General features: G+C 47.1%; 1 protein-coding gene across 1 annotated transcript in view; it reads left to right on the forward strand.

Annotated features, from left to right (window-relative positions):
• The first annotated feature begins 10,912 nt into the window (after positions 1–10,912).
• Positions 10,913–15,674, forward strand: part of LPCAT4 (lysophosphatidylcholine acyltransferase 4) — a 33,069-nt gene continuing 28,307 nt past the window's right edge. The window contains exon 1 of the mRNA XM_054993377.1: positions 10,913–11,190. Within this exon, the coding sequence (XP_054849352.1) occupies positions 11,089–11,190 (102 nt within the window). The 5' untranslated portion in view covers positions 10,913–11,088. The remainder of the gene's footprint in view (positions 11,191–15,674) is intronic.

Genomic DNA, 15,674 nt, shown 5'->3' on the forward strand with positions numbered 1-15,674 from the left:
GCCGAAATTGGGCCCAAAATGGCAAAAAGGGGCTGAAAATGGCCAAAAAAGAGCCCAAAATGGTCAGGATCAGGCCACTACTGAGCAGGAGAGTGATCCACCACCTATCAGAGGCCCGATCCGGGCCATTTCGGCCCCAATCCAAGCCAAAACAGGCCTAAAATGGCTGAGAGTCAGGTGGGCGGGGCCACCTGTCATGTGACCTCTTTGGGGAACTGCCAGAATTGCATTCCTGCGCGTTCCCCCTCAAAATGAGCCCTGGGCATACTGCTTTCAGATTTTTCAAAACACGGTCAGCAATAATTCCATACTTAAAGACTGCATAGATAGTTCCTTTCCATTATGAAGTTGAATAAAACAAGGAATCCTGTGGGACCATAAAGCTTAACAAGATTTATTCCAGCATAAGCTTTCATTAGTCATCATAAGCCCACGTCATCAGAGGTATTAAAGCATAAATCCAGTAGGCCAATTTATATACACAACAGAAATGTGGGAGTCAGCATTTTGTGAAACAACCCTCTCTGTTGCTAGGCAATGTAAAACCCAGTGCAGGATGAAAAAGCAGGTGCCATACAAAATTACAGAGATCTCTGAAGTAATTAACATCTGTAAGTGGCTGGATATTCAAGATATTTGCTTCTCTAATAAGCGAAGCATCTCAGGTCCCTCTTAAGCCTTCCAGTAGCTCACGGTTGCATTCAGTGGTATACTGCCTCTAAACATGGAGGTTCTCTTTAGCTGTCAAGGCTTGCATCCATTCAGAAATCTTTCACAGCACACAAGATATTTCTGGACATCTGACAGAGCTGTCTAAAGGAGACAGACGTGCCTGGGATGAACATTTTCAGGGATCCCCCTGATTCCTTTTCCCATCTCAGGGCAGCCGAGGTGACTCTCTGGATTGTAACCCAAGCCTCTGGGGTGATCCTGCCACGTTCAGGCTTACGCAAGGGTTCCCGGCCTGTTCTTTGTTTAGCAACGCCAAGCCAGGCCAGAGATAGATCAGAAAGGGTCAAAGAAGGTCAGGTGGAGAGGAAAACCAGGAGGGGGGATTCCCAGTCCACTCTGGATAGAGAAGCCCAGAGGCAGCAATGCTCAACACGATCTCAACATGTTTGTTAACTGCTGCCTGGGTAACCTCTTTCTGTATAGATTCTGTGGGGCTAAATGGGGTACCAAATTTATTTATTTTATTTCATTGGATTTCTATTCCACCCTCCCTAAGTGAAGACATTTCTTTAAATCAAAGCCTTTTAACAGTCTAAACAATACTAGGTTTTTAAAACTGAATACACGGGTTAGTGGAGAACAGAAACTTGCAGCAAGTGGGAGTCTTTGAATTAAAGTAACTCTGCTTGATGCCACTTCGGGGTGAGTAAAGTGCAATATTTCTGGGCCATCAAGGCACCAGAGGCTTTTGATACAGTCCTCTTGATTAAACAAACAAACTGGAATCCAGGCTTCAACCTAGAAATTGCAAGCCCTGAAATAACACGTGTGTGTGTGTGTGTGTTATGTGCCATCAAATTGTTTCCAATCTATGGTGACCCTATGAATGAAAAACCTTCAAAACATCCTATCTTTAACAGCCTTGCTCAGATCCTGCAAACTGGAGGACGTGGCTTCTTTTATGGAGTCAAGCCATCTCCTTTTAGGTCTTCCCCTTTTCCTACTGCCTTCCACTTTCCCTAACATTATTGACTTTTCCAGAGAATCTTGTCTTCTCATGATGTGACCAAAGTACAATAACCGCAATTTTGTCATTTTAGCTTCTAGGGAGAATTCAGGCTTCATTTGACCTAGAACCCCACTTATTTGTCTTATTGGCTGAATAACAAAACTAAATTTAAGCCTCCCTTGGCTAATTAATTTCCTCATACAACATGTTTCCGGTTACCTTATTCAAGGCGATAAGAGCAGATTAAATGTTTATCAAGCTCCATAGCAACCAGCCTCTTCCTCAGCTGCTCAGCTCCAAACATTGACTCCACCCTACTGGGCTAGGCCAACTAGGTCATGAGGGTTACACATGACCTCCCACATGCTAAAAGCAATGCCAGGCACAAACCAGCCAGTGTGATGTGAAACCCGGGTTCAAATCTTTCCCTGTAGCCAAGAATCAACCTGGTTGCTGTTAGGCGGGCCGCTCTCCCTCAGGGCCATGCTACAAGTGACGAATGACACTTGAACAGCAAGTGTATTTCTCCCTGTTCACTTGGCCTCCACTCAATCCACTTGCCGTTCAAGTGTCATTCGTCACTTGTAGCTTGGCCCTCAGTTGAATGTCCTGTCAGGTATGTGGTGAGCGCATGGTGCTGTCCTGCGCTCTTTGAAGGAAGGACAAGACCAAAAAAAATTAGTGGGAATAAAATGGTGGGTTAAAAGTATGGTTGCCAACAATCCTGGAGAAAAGTCTCCTGTCCCTTTAACAGAGGTTTAATGTGCGGAAACGGGCAGTGGAAGCTTTTTTTTTTTTTAACTCAGATAGGAGGGCTGTGTTTCCACACGCACACCCCAAATTCCTTTATTGACGTTCTTAAAAAATTCCTAATACAGAGATTGCAATAGATAATTCAAATTACAAGAATATCAGTGCAATATAATAATTGAACATAATGTGCTAGAAGAAACTAACATTGGAGATAAAATACATTACAAAAATATCAGGAGAGTTTAGCTTTACCAGTCATATGTAAGATCCCAACATATTTTAGAAGGAGGTGAGGTGAGAGCCTGAAGGGCATAGGAAGGTGGTAAAATGTCATGTTTGGTGAGGTTAGTCAGCAGTGGAAACCAATTTTGCGTGAATTTGGCATAGGACTCCTCTGCATCTGACTGTTTCAGACCTTCTGAGATTTTCTCACGTGTAAAAAACTCCCATAGTTTTTTGTGCCATGTTTGAATAGTGGGAGAACAATTGTCTTTCCATTTAGCTGCAATGACCATTTTTGCCACTCCTGTTAGATTAGTTATGAGTTCTCTCCGTGATGACGAATCAGGCCTGTGCTCCCAGACATTGATTCTGGTGAATTTGGCAAGGAACGCCCAGTTATTTCATGAATTTTTAAAAATAATTTCCTCCCAGAACTTTTTCACTTTGGGGCAAGCCCCGCCAACAGTGAGCGTATGTGCCAGGCTTTCTACAATTCTTCCAGCATAAGGGAGATCTGGATTTATCTGTATAGTGTAATTTGGGGGGGGGGGGAGTGAGCTACCAGTTTGTCAAAATGTTGAATGCTTGCAATGGGATAGGGAAAACCTTCTTTGAAAATCATTTCCAGATGTGATTCCAATGTTCTTCTGTCAAATCTATGGGACACTTATTCTGCCAGGTCTTTTGATATTTAAGAACCTTAACTGCGTCTTCTTTAAGCAAGATTTTATAAATAATTGAGAGCAAGCGGAAGCTCTTCATGGCATGGGACGTTTTTCTCCAGGCCAGCTGGCCACTCTGTTTTAAACATGATGACTATTCCAGTATTGTATTGTATGGGTTTATTTTATTTAGTCTGCATATATATATATATATATATAACCCAACGGGCTTCAGACCCTATCCCTTCCTCTGCCTCCTGGCCTCAGTTTCCCCAAGAACACACAAAGCTCAGCAATGTTTATTAAGCATGGCACAGCCTGCTTAGAGATGAGATATCCAGTTCTGAAGGGAAGATGGAGATAAATTCAGCCTCAAACCGGGACGTCACCAAGCAGGAAAAACCGGTCCCGCCGGTCATAATAGCCAAAGTCCAACAGCTGATAAATCATGCCACCCCTCCTTTTTTCTGCCTAGGACAAAAGAACCTGTTTCCAACACCAGGGCTCAAGCCTGAGAGACATAAAAGCAGTGAAACGGGGTCCTCTGAGCATGTGCAGAATGTTTTCCATGTCAGTGTTGATTAAGACCCCACCTTTTTACTTTCTGTGCTAGCCTGCTGCAGGGAAACCAAGCAACAGTCTTGTGGATCGCCCATGCAAGTTTACACTAAACCAGGGCTCCCTACTTCTGAGACCTACTCCTGAGTAATGAAGAATATCCTCAGCTACTCCTTCCCCCCGTACACACACGTCGCAAAATTTTGTTCTGTCCATTTAATCGAGGTTTAACATGCAGAAATGGGCAGTTGAGATTTTTTTTGACAGGTAAATCACATTGTCGGATAGCTGCTGGAAACCAAACTGATATTAAAAGAATAGTTAGAGGGAATAGTTAAAAGGTGGCTAACTAGGAAGAGCCCTAGAAATAATGCTTTCAGAGGAAAATTCTATATAATAAAAGCTTTTTAAAAGAAAGCCTGCCCTGACCTGGTCAGATTTCAGAAACTAAACAGTCTGCATTAATTAGTAATTGGATGGGAGACCTCCAAGGAGACCAGAGTTGCTAGGCAGAAGCAGGCAATGGCAAACCACCTCTGTTAATTTCTTGCCTTGAAATACCCAGCAGGGGTCACCATAAGTCAACTGTGACTTGATTGCACTTTCCACCACCCAAAGAAATCCTAAATTTTATTCATTTATTTTATGTCATTTATAAGGAGCCCTGTATGCTGCAGTACTGCAGTCCAAGCTCTGCTCACGACCTGAGTTCGATCCTGGCAGAAGCCAGGTTCAGTTAGCCAGCTCAAGGTTGATTCAGCCTTCCATCCTTCCAAGGTCAGTAAAATGAGTACCCAGTTTCCTGGGGGTAAAGTGTAGACGACTGGGGAAGGCAATGGCAAACCACCCCGAAAAAAAGTCTGCCAAGAAAACATCGTGATGTGACGTCCCCCCATGGGTCAGTCATGACTTGGTGCTTGCACAGGGGACTACCATTACCTTTATGTCATTTATAGTCTGCCTTTCTCACTGAGAATCAAGGAGGATTACATCATATGAGATTAGTACAGTCACTATCACTAGAACAGATCTTTTCCTGAGTCTTCTAGGGGATGCATGAGCTACTCCATAACAGCTGGTAAGATACCAGTTGGTAGAGTTGCTATGCAGTGATGGACCGGCTATCAATATTAAAATCCAAGGCAGCTCCTTGGTATAAATTGTTTAAATTTGATCACTTAAGATCCACCTACCTAGCCAGCATTTCTAATTATAATTTCAGTGTGTCTTTCACCGCTCTGCGCTTTCAGACGATGCAATCACCTCTTTCGGCAGGGCGTCATTCCCACATCCCTATGGAACGCCACAGCTGCATTTGCGGATCATCTACTGTGGAGAACCTTCCCCACTATCTACTTTACTGTCCATTATATAGTGTGCCCAGAGCTAAATTCTTGGCCAGAATCCTACCAGCAACAAACACATATTCTGAAATCGAGAAGATTGTGTTCTTGTTATCTGACACTGATAACCATGTGTCTTACCGAGTCTCTCAGTTGGCACTTGCAGCCAAGAAGATAAGATCTAAGGTGGTACTGAATAAGGCTGTTTCGTGACTCCTGGGATAGTTTGGTATACTGTGCTGTCTTAATTAATTTTAATTAACCTTTTTAAATTGTGATACTGGAATTTAACTGTTTATTAGTTGATGTGATGTTTGGAACATTTGTGACGGCCTATGTCTATAGACAATCAACTCTGTGTAGAGTTGCCAACAACCTGGAGGAAAAAAATGTCAACAGAGGCTTCAAGGGATGGCATTTACCTCCCTGCCAAGAAAAGTTGCCCCTTTCCACCCATTAAGCCTCTGCTAAAGGGGCAGGGCATCTCTTCTCCAGGTTGTTGGCAAATCTGCCCCTAAGCACTGCCCTAGCATAAAAACGTGTTGCCTTTACGGCTGCTTTCCACATGCTAGATAATGTGCTTTCCATGCACTTCGGCAATCATTTGCAAATGGAATTTCCTGATCCACACAGGAAAACCCAGTTGCGAAAGATCACTAACGTGGATCATCCAACATGTGTGGAAGCAGCCTTTAAGAGGCCATACGTTGGTCACATGCCCCCGCAAAAGGGCTGCACCCATCTTCCGGCCCCTCTGCTGACCCAGTCTTCAGAGCAGCCGCATAGGGCTGCTAATTGTTGTTTTATGTAGGAAATCCTGCTCAGGAATGTTCTGCCTCATGAGTAATCCGGCTCTTTGAAGATCACCCCCACCTTTCCTGAGTGTCCTTTGGAAGCACTCGTTGCTTGGCCTATTTTGGGAGGCAGGTGTCTGATGGCCAAGGTTAAACAGGCGGAGGTGTGCATTTAAATGAGTTCTCTTCCTTTTTATGTGGTTTGCAAATGGCATACGCTGAGCTGCCAGCGTAGAAACTGGCGTGAATAAAGATGTTGTTGTTTTAGGAACCACAGCAAGTATGACTAGGGCTACGTTTTGAGCAGACCACTTAGTGACCGCACAGGCTTGGCTTCCTGCTTCTGCCGCTTGTCTGAGAGGCACTTTGCACATAACACGAGAGTACAGAGGTCAGCATCGCATAACCTTGGAGCCTGTCCGAGCTCCCTGATGTTTTTGACTTGACCCATCCACCTAGGGCTTCCTGGTTTCCTTACCCTTCTGGTGGGAGGAAGGACGCTCACCTTTTCCTCTTCTCGCATGTGCTCCCAGGCCTGAGTGATGATGTCACTTCCAGGAAGTGATGTCATTGCACAGGCCCACATGCTTTGCACTGGGGTGATTTGGGCCCCAAACATCATCATCATCATCAACATCATCATATTCAATTTATATACCATCCTTCAGGACAACCTAACACCTACTCAGAGCACTTTACGAAGTATGTTATTATTATCCCCACAACAATTACCGTGAGGTGGGTGGGACTGAGAGAGCTGTGGCTGACCCAAGGTCACCCAGCTGGCTTCAAGCAGAGGAGTGGGGAATCAAACCTGGTTCTCCAGATTAGAGTCTTGCCGCTCTTAGCCACTACACCAAACCACAGGGGGAACGGCAATCCTATATACACCTTGATGAAATGCTATATACATCATCACACCACCTGTACTTGTGGTGGTGGTGGTGGTAATTGCCATCAACTCACAGCCACCTTACGGCAGCCAGTCTCTGTAGGCCCTTTTTTTCTTGTGTTTTATTGCTGTATTGATTTCACAAGGCTTCCAGTCTCTCTCTCTCTCTCTGCATAATGCCCTGCTATATTTCTTTTAGCCTTTCTCAGGGCCTACGTGATTGAGAGGAGTGCAAGTGAATAGGGAGAAATACATGTGAGTATGTTCACTTGCCAGGCAAGTGTAATTCGTCCCTTGTAGCTTGTCCCTCAGACAATACGGCATTCTTATCCTCATTCCTCGTCCTCATTCGTCCTCCTTCAAGGTTTGGTCCGCATCAGGGATAGAATCCCAAGAGGGCTTGGGGAGGCGACAGCGTTCCAAAATGTTACCTCCCACCCGCAGTTTGCAAAGTTAAAAAACCTAAACAGCTAGCATGTCAAGAAAAAAGATTCTAGTCCCTCATTCTCTCTGCTACGCCAGTTTTCTTTGGACCACCATAAGCCCACAGACAAAGATCCCCTTTGAGCTCTGCCTCATACCAACTGGACCCAGAAGATACAGGTTCCAGACCCCATTCTGCCATGACACTCACTGGGCGACCCGGGATCAGTTACTCTGTTAGCATAAGCTACCTTGCAGGATTGTTGTGAGGGTCAAAAAGGGAAGGAGAGTCCGATTTATGCTGCTCTGAGCTCCTTGGAAGAACATTGGGATAAAACAGAAGTGACAGTCCAGCCGACAAGAGGAAGAAGAATGTCATCGCTTTGAATAGCAGGCTTAAGAGTCTGATCCATTTCCTGGCTTTTATATTCCCGGCCCCTTTTCCTGCATCCTTGATTGTATAGCTTTTGTTATATCCTGCAACCTGCTTTACACCCAGCACAATATACTCCCGTGAAATCTGGAAGAAAGGAAGAAAGGTGCTTTTCCTTTCTGGGAAAAACTCCCTTAGACAAAAGGTTCCCTAGAAAGGACCTGAGAACAGCTGCCACCATTCAGGGATCCCCTGAGAACATCTAGACTGAGCCACTAAGAAGGTATCCTTCAAGTGCAGTACTAGAACAATAAAGACATAACAGGATGTAAACCTGGGAGAATTCTAGATATGGTATTCGATAACTATAATTTTCTATAACTGTAACGTCCATGGGGTCTGCCGCACAGGGAAGAGATTAAGAGAAATATCCGAAAGAAATATACTGTACTCGATAAAGCCTTTTAAAAGTCTTTATAAAAAAGAAGTTTATTATAAAAAGGGGGGGGAATCTTATGTTCCATTTTAAAACTCTAAACGTTACACTTTTCTTCATCATGCTCAGGAAACACCTCTCCCCCTTTTTGTACCAAATTTCCAGCCCGAGGGACACTTCTGGGGAACCACAAGGGGTTTCTTGCCATTTGGTGATATTTCAGTTGGTCCTCATTAACAGAACTGCTTTCATTTTGGGGGATTCCTCTTTGGATTCACACGGCTACCTGTAATCTTCAGTCCTGCCAGGCGTTCGTTCCGCACATGCTTGTTTGTGTGACTGCTTCACATGCCCTGCAGCTTGGGTCCTGGATCTGCCCTTTGGCTGGCCTGATGAAATTTTAGCTCTGGCTGCAAAAAGGACATGTGAATTGGCAGTTGGATGAATCATTCAGTTGGGCAGGCTGGAATGGAGAACAAAATGCCTTAGGGCGTTGCTGTGCGGCAGGAAGGGCAAGATCAAAACGTTCTTTTATTATCAGGGCTCTACCCAGCAACCTGTGTGAATGCCAACGCTCAGGCTAAACACCTGGGGTGAAGATGGGCTCAGAGCATATGCAGAGTGCTTTTCCCTAACTACCAAGCAGCCGCACTTGTCTCCTCTCCCTCTGCCTCCCAATTCAATGTGTGGGCTTCCAACCATAGACTTCACCCATAGACTTCACCACTATGTTGCCTTATATACTATCTGTTGCTTTAAATATGTGCTCCTATGTCAGCCCTACAATTGCTTATGTTCGCTTTCAACTCTGCTTCAACTCTGTTGGATTCTTACCAGGGCTGTTTTTCTGGGAAAAGAGGTGGTGGAACTCAGGACCGCACAATGATGTCACTTTGGGTCAGCTGGAACAAGGGGGGAGTTTTTTAAAGTTTAAATCACCCTCCGTGAAAATGGTCACATGGCCGGTGGCCCCACCCCCTGATCTCCAGACAGAGGGGAGTTTAGATTGCCCTCTGCCCCAAGTGGTGCGGAGGGCAATCTAAACTCCCTTCTGTCTGGAGATCAGGGGGCGGGGCCACCAGTCATGGGACCATTTTCAAGAGGTGCCAGAACTCCATTCCACTGCATTCCTGCTGAAAAAAAGCCCTGATTCTTACTAATGTTATGTCTTTCTAAACTTGTGTTTTTACCCTATGGCATTGTTTATGACATTGTCCTTGATAGTAACTGTACAAATCTTACACTGTGTGATCCACCTTGAGTCTTAGTGAAAAAGGCGGACTATAAATGACATAAATAAATGGCATAAATAAATAAGTGACATGAATGAATGAATGAATGAAAACAGAACTCACTTTCCCATTTTAAAAAACAAGCAATGAAGCTTGCTGAGAAAATTGCAAGTAATTTGGGGGCTAAAGACAATTATTTGTTTCTTGAGGAAGCCTAAGAGATCTAGCTTTTGGGCATGAATTTGGGAGGCTGGAGTTCAAATCTCAACCCCACCGTGCACTCACTGGCCATGCTGCTCTCAACCTTGTTCTCCCCTCTGTAAACAGCATTTATAATCAGGGTTATGAATATATGGCCATTGCACACAAGAACAGAATCTATTTATTTATCTATTTAAGTTGTTTCTCACTGGCACTCAAGAAGGGCTACATAGTGTAAGTCACGTACAGTTAACAACATGGGGCATCCAATAACAGAGTGCAATCGGGTTTGGATTGCAGAAATCTGACAGCAAACAGAAATTCAAAACAGCTGAAACAATTGGAAACAAAGCACACACATTTAGGGCAGTGGAAGAATCGGGTACTAGGGACACCCAGTTCAGCATCCCAATGGAATCCACGCTTTCATTTATTTTTTAAATTTGCAACTTTCTTTTTCTCATGGGCAGCTGCAATGAAGTTTGGGAAATGGGCCATAAAGACTCTTTAGGAGCCAGAAGTTGGGTGCGTGGCTTCAGTGCCTTCCTGCATCTCCATGGACAGCCAAACAAGTTAATCCAATTAAGAGAGATGGGGTAGAATTGTTCATGTTTTCAACTTTATACAGGTCACAGTGGTGGCTTTTAGACTGTAAACTTCTTGGGGCAGGGACCCATCTCCTATTTGATTCTGCCACACCATAAAGCCCCATACACCTCTGGGCTGCATCACCTTTACCAATGTATTTGCTCACAATGCACAGCCCTGCCTGGCTTGCCTGCTTTGCAGGGCTGTTGTGAGGAGGGGGCAGACATAATCAAAAACAGCACAGGGCTTCACCAGCTTTTTTAAAAAAATGGGTGGGGGAAAGTTGCTAGAAAGCAGCAGAAGCAACTCCTAATTTATGACCCGTCAACTCAGCAGCTTTGCAGAGGTGATCGCTGGCGGGCGTTTGCGGCTGGGTGGAAATCTCCTGAGTCATCAAACCACACCATTCTTTCCTCTCTGCATTAAGCATAAAGGACATGAGGGAAGGGCAGCTGGAGAGGACTGCAGTGGCAGAGACAGCAGCCGGGAAGGGGAGCCGGCAAGGAGCCTCTGTGGGCTTCGCTGCCTCTGCGGAGCATCTCGTGCTGCTGCTGGAGGGATGCAGGAATGGATGGACCGCTTGATGGAGGGATGCTTCTCTCTGCGCGTGTCTCTCTCTGCCCCTGCCAGCTTCTCTCCTCTTCCTCCATCCGGTCCCTCCAAACCGAAAGTCCGTCCTCCAGCTCTGGTGTCGCTGTGACGACCACGCTGTGAGCCCGCCTCCCTCCCTCCCTCCCTCCCTCCTTCCCCAGCATCCTGGCTCCCTCCTGCCGCGGTCCGGTGCCAGGGCGTCCAGCCAGCCAGCCAGCCAGCCGCCGGCCCTGCCGCGCGTCCACCTCTCCATCCTTTCCCCCTCCGCCCGCCCCCCGCCCAGTCCCCGGGCTCCGGCCTTGGGGGCCAGTCCCAGGCTGGAAGCAGGGGGGTCCGGCCATGGAGGGGGGATCGAGCCCGGCGGGCCTGGCAGAGGCTGCCGCCGCCGCCCCCAACCCCTTCGTCCACCAGCTGCGGCTCAGCCCTCTGCAGAAAGTCAAGGTGAGCCGCGCCGGGGGATTTCGGGCCAGCGCCGACGGGGCGGGCGCAGCGGCTGGGGCGCGCCCGGGGCTGGAGGGGCGGGTGGCGGCGGCAAAGAGGGGCCGGCTGTGCTTTGATGGGGGGGAGCTCCGATCTCCTGGGCGGGGGGCGTCTGGAAAGCAGCGGGCCGACGTTGCGCTTTGGGGAGCGGCGGCGCGGGGTTTCTGCAGGCTTGACCGGGGAGAGGCAGTTTGGAAAGGGACTGTGGGCTAGGGTTGACAGCCTCCAGGCGGGACCTGGAGATCTCCCGGAATTGCAGCCTGGAGATCACTTCCGCTGGACAAAATAGGTGTGGACTCGAGGGCATTAGACTCCGCTGAGGTCCCTCCCCAAACAACACCGTCCCCAGACTTCACTCTCAAATCTCCAGGAATGCCCGTGCTCTTAGTTGGCAACGCAATGGGCTGCCCTAGAGGGACTGTGTTGGTGGGGGGAAGGCATGGCCATTCTAGCGAGGCTTTTTGGGTATCTGCCAATGGAGCTGAGAGCAGTTCCTTAGAGGGCTGGTGGGGTCTGGACTCGCTTACTAGAGAGGCTGTTTAGGAACTGTGGTGGGAGGGGGTGGGGGTTGCCTTTGGGGGATCTGGGGGGAATGCTGGAGTGCTGGGGGTTTATTGGGCTAGGGAAAGGGTACACTGCAGGGCCTGGCGTTGCTGCAAGACCTTGCTTGCATGTAGGCCAGTGGGTTTCTGCAGTGTGGGTTTCCAAGGGTGCTTCTTTGGGGCCCAGAAAGGGAGAGAATTAGGATTTGGGGGAAGAGGACTTCATGAGGTCTGTATGGACTCGTCAGCAGGGCAAGCTTGAAGTGGGTGGCAGGGAGGGCCCATAGGGCAGCGGGAGCATTATGGGCTTTTCCCTAACCTGTAGTGTTTCTGCAGAGGTGGCCTTGAGTCTAAGAGAGCTGGGGGGAGGGGTGGGTTGCCTCTGGGGGGTAAAGGTGCTAAAAGGGGAGCAAGGGGTGGAATGCTGCAATGTATTGTGGGTTATTATGCAGTCCTTGGCAAGTGGATCGGTTTCTGTAGGGCCGGGGGGGGGTTGCTTTCGGCATTCAGCAGGGCAAGTTTTGTGTTTGTTATTTGGGAGCTAGAATAGTAAGTGGTAGGGTAGAGCGACCCATCACAGATGCGTATTCTTGAGAAGATCACTTGGGAAGAAACGAATGAGACGGTGCCCCCCCCTTAACTTCCAGTTTTGCTGATGGGGGGCGGGGGGATAAGGCTAAGGAGTCCCTGCTGCTTTTGCTTCGACCGTGCCTGCGGCAGTGGAGGGTGGGGGGAAGAAAGCCATCGCTGAAGCAGAGGCCTGTGAAGTGGGACAAACGTTTGATCTAATGCGGTGCTTCCTGAAGCATGTGGGATAGACAGGTCTCGCATTGAAAACTAGCGAAGACTGGGAAGGCAGGCTAAGCAACATAAACAGTGGCCAGGACCGGATATCTGCCTTTCGTGTCATTTTGCTTCTTCCTTGTTCTGCCACCCGGCATCTGTTTGGGCGCCTGCAGTTGCAGGCTGCTCTCCCAGGCAACAGAGAAGCTGCTTCTCAACTACCGTTCAGGCTTGCAAACTCCACAACATCCAAGCCTTGCTTCCCTCTCTCTCCTGAACATACCCCACCCTCTGGCCCTGCGGCTCCCCCTGTTGTTCTACCTCCTGCTCCCACATTGATGTTTGTTGGCTGGACAGATTTCGAATGATCTTTTCCTGGGAAGTGAGTTTTGCTGGGGGTTAGGTTGATTTTCCTTTGCACACATTTCCAAATGGCTGTATTGGTTTCTTTAAATTTCTCCCCCACCTTAGTATAACCCCTTGGAATGGGGAACAGACGTATACCCGGCTTCTAAAGTTTGGCCATCCTTTCATTCATCACAGACTGAAACGCGTTGGGAATATTTCCTGTTTCGCCACAGTCAGTTTGGAACCCTTTGAGGCATGTGTAGATAAAGAGATCCCAATTTTATAGAGACATGGAGGTATAGATCCTTAACGATTTGGCAGAAAAACTATACATGAGTGTGGTGCTGTCTTTGTAACTAGGAAGGAGGTCCAGGGGTCACGCGGCTGACTTAATGAAAACATTGACTCGGTGCCCAGGGGCAGTGAAAAGGGTAAACGCCATGCTAGGGATTATTATGAAAGAGACTGAAAATAAGACAGCTGGGATCGTAATACTTTTATTTAAATTTGTGGAGCAGCTGTATTTGGACGTGTTTCATTTTGGAAGCCCGTTCTTCAATAATAGAGGAGATAGTTGAAATGTTTATTTCGTCAGTGAATAACCATGCCCTGAATTCGCTGCCAGTGGACGTAGCGATGACCATGAGTGTAGACAACCATGAGTGTAGATGGCTTTAAAAGGAGGTTAGAAATATTCATGGTCCGTCAATGGCTTCTAGCCATGGGGAATAAAGGAAATCTCCATATACAGAGGCCGGAAATCTCTGAAACCCAATTTAGGAGGCAAAATCATGGGAAAGAGCTGGCTTCTATGTCGTTTATTGGTTCTCCAGGACAACAGTTTAGTTGCTGTGTGAAACAGGATGCTAAACTAGATGGACGACTAGTCTACTCCTTTCTTCCTTTTCTTAATTTCAGAGCTCCTGTGATCCAACGATCTCGAGCAATGACTAACAGAATAATAAATCCATTTCTAAAAGAAAACACGCTAGACAGAAATTACACTGGTTTGATCCAGCCGGGGCCCTTCTTACGTTCTTCGTTCTTCTTATGCAGAGAACATTCAAATGGATCAAGAGGGTGGCACATTTTCCCTGCAGGGGAGGTTAAGCAACTTTTTAAAAAAACTTTGACAGGGGCAGACAACAAAATAAAAGTTTATAAAATGTTGCAAGGGGTGGAGAAAGTGCATAGAGAGAACTTAATGCTGGAGAGCCAGCATGGTGAGGGGATTAGAGAGTCAGAGTAGGATCTGGGAAGCTAGAGTTGCCAGCCTCCAGGTCATGGCTGGAGATCTCCCAGAAGTGCAACTGATCTCCAGGCTACAGAGGTCAGTTCCCCTGGAGAAAATGCCTGCTTTGGAAGGTGGCCTCTACAGCAATACATCCTCTTGAAGTCCCTCCCCTCCTCAAACCCTGCCCTCTCCAGGCTCTAGCCCCCAAATCTCCAGGAATTTCCCAACCTGGAGCTGGCAACCCTATAGGAGGTACAAGTTTGAATTCCCCATCTGTCATGGAAATTTGCGGAGTGATCTTTCTCTTCAGCCTAGCCTACCTCACGAGGTGGTTTCTCTTGGGATAAAAATGGAGGAGGAGAAAATGCTGTTGTAAGCTACTTTGGGTCCCCGTTGGGTAGAAAAACACGGAATAAATGTTATGTATGTATGTATGTTTGCAAGATCCAGTCTGCAAGATCTGAGCAGGTCTGTTAATGATAGGACGTTTCATTCATGGAGGTCTTTCATTCATAGGGTCACCATAGGTCGGAGGCAACTGGACAGCATATAACACATATGTATGTATGTACGTATGTATGTACGTATGTATGTATGTATGTTATGATGGCCAGGTGCCTTTGGAGGTGAGGCAAATGACTCGGGTTCTGCATCATGTTCTAGAATCTAAGAGCGGGACCACAAGTGACGCCTGAGACAGGTTGGACACTAGTCAGCTTCCCTCAAGTTTTGATGGGAAATGTAAGTGTCCTGGTCTCGCAGCTTCGCTCTCTGACTGCTGTCCAATGGACTTTTCAACTGTCACTTGTCCAACATTCCGCCAAGCTGCCTACATTTCCCATCAAAACTTGAGGGAAGCTGACAAATGTCCAATCTGTGCCTTTTGTCACTTGTGGTCCCGCTCTAAGGAACCAGCTTGTTCAAAAGGGCCTTGACCTGCCTTGCTGGACCCTCACTGTTAAGACATGTGAACTCACCCTGGTCCCTGCTATCAGGATGTTGGTACTGTTGTTGTTAATGATAATAATATAGTACTGCTGGCATGCATGCCCTTTACAGAAAACAGAATGGTAGGTCTCTGCCTTGAGGAGGTTGCAGCCTACAAGTTGCCCTAGGAAAAGCAACAGACGGAGGGGAGGATGGTGGGATTTCACTAGGGGAGGAATATTCCTTCATCACAGTTATAGGCGGATGGTAGTGGAGAGTGCCCTCAAGTCATAGCTGACTTACAGCGACCCCTGGCGGGGTTTTCACGGCAAGAGACTAACAAAGGTGGTTTGCCATTGCCTGCCTCTGCAACCCTGGTCTTCACTGGAGGTCTCCCATCCAATTACTAACCAAGGCTGACCCTGTTTAGCTTCTGATATCTGATGAGGTCGGGCTCACTTGGGCTATGCAAGTCAGAGCACAATTATAGGTGTGTAGGCTAGAAATACACATCTCATTTGAATTGTGCAATGCAGGGTGGAGGTATCTTCATTTCAGGTGACTTAGATCAGTGATTTAAACCACTAATAGTAAAGAGTCCAGTAGCAATT

The sequence above is a fragment of the Eublepharis macularius genome, chromosome 12 (assembly GCF_028583425.1).
Source record: "Eublepharis macularius isolate TG4126 chromosome 12, MPM_Emac_v1.0, whole genome shotgun sequence".
In the NCBI taxonomy this organism is placed as follows: domain Eukaryota; kingdom Metazoa; phylum Chordata; class Lepidosauria; order Squamata; family Eublepharidae; genus Eublepharis; species Eublepharis macularius.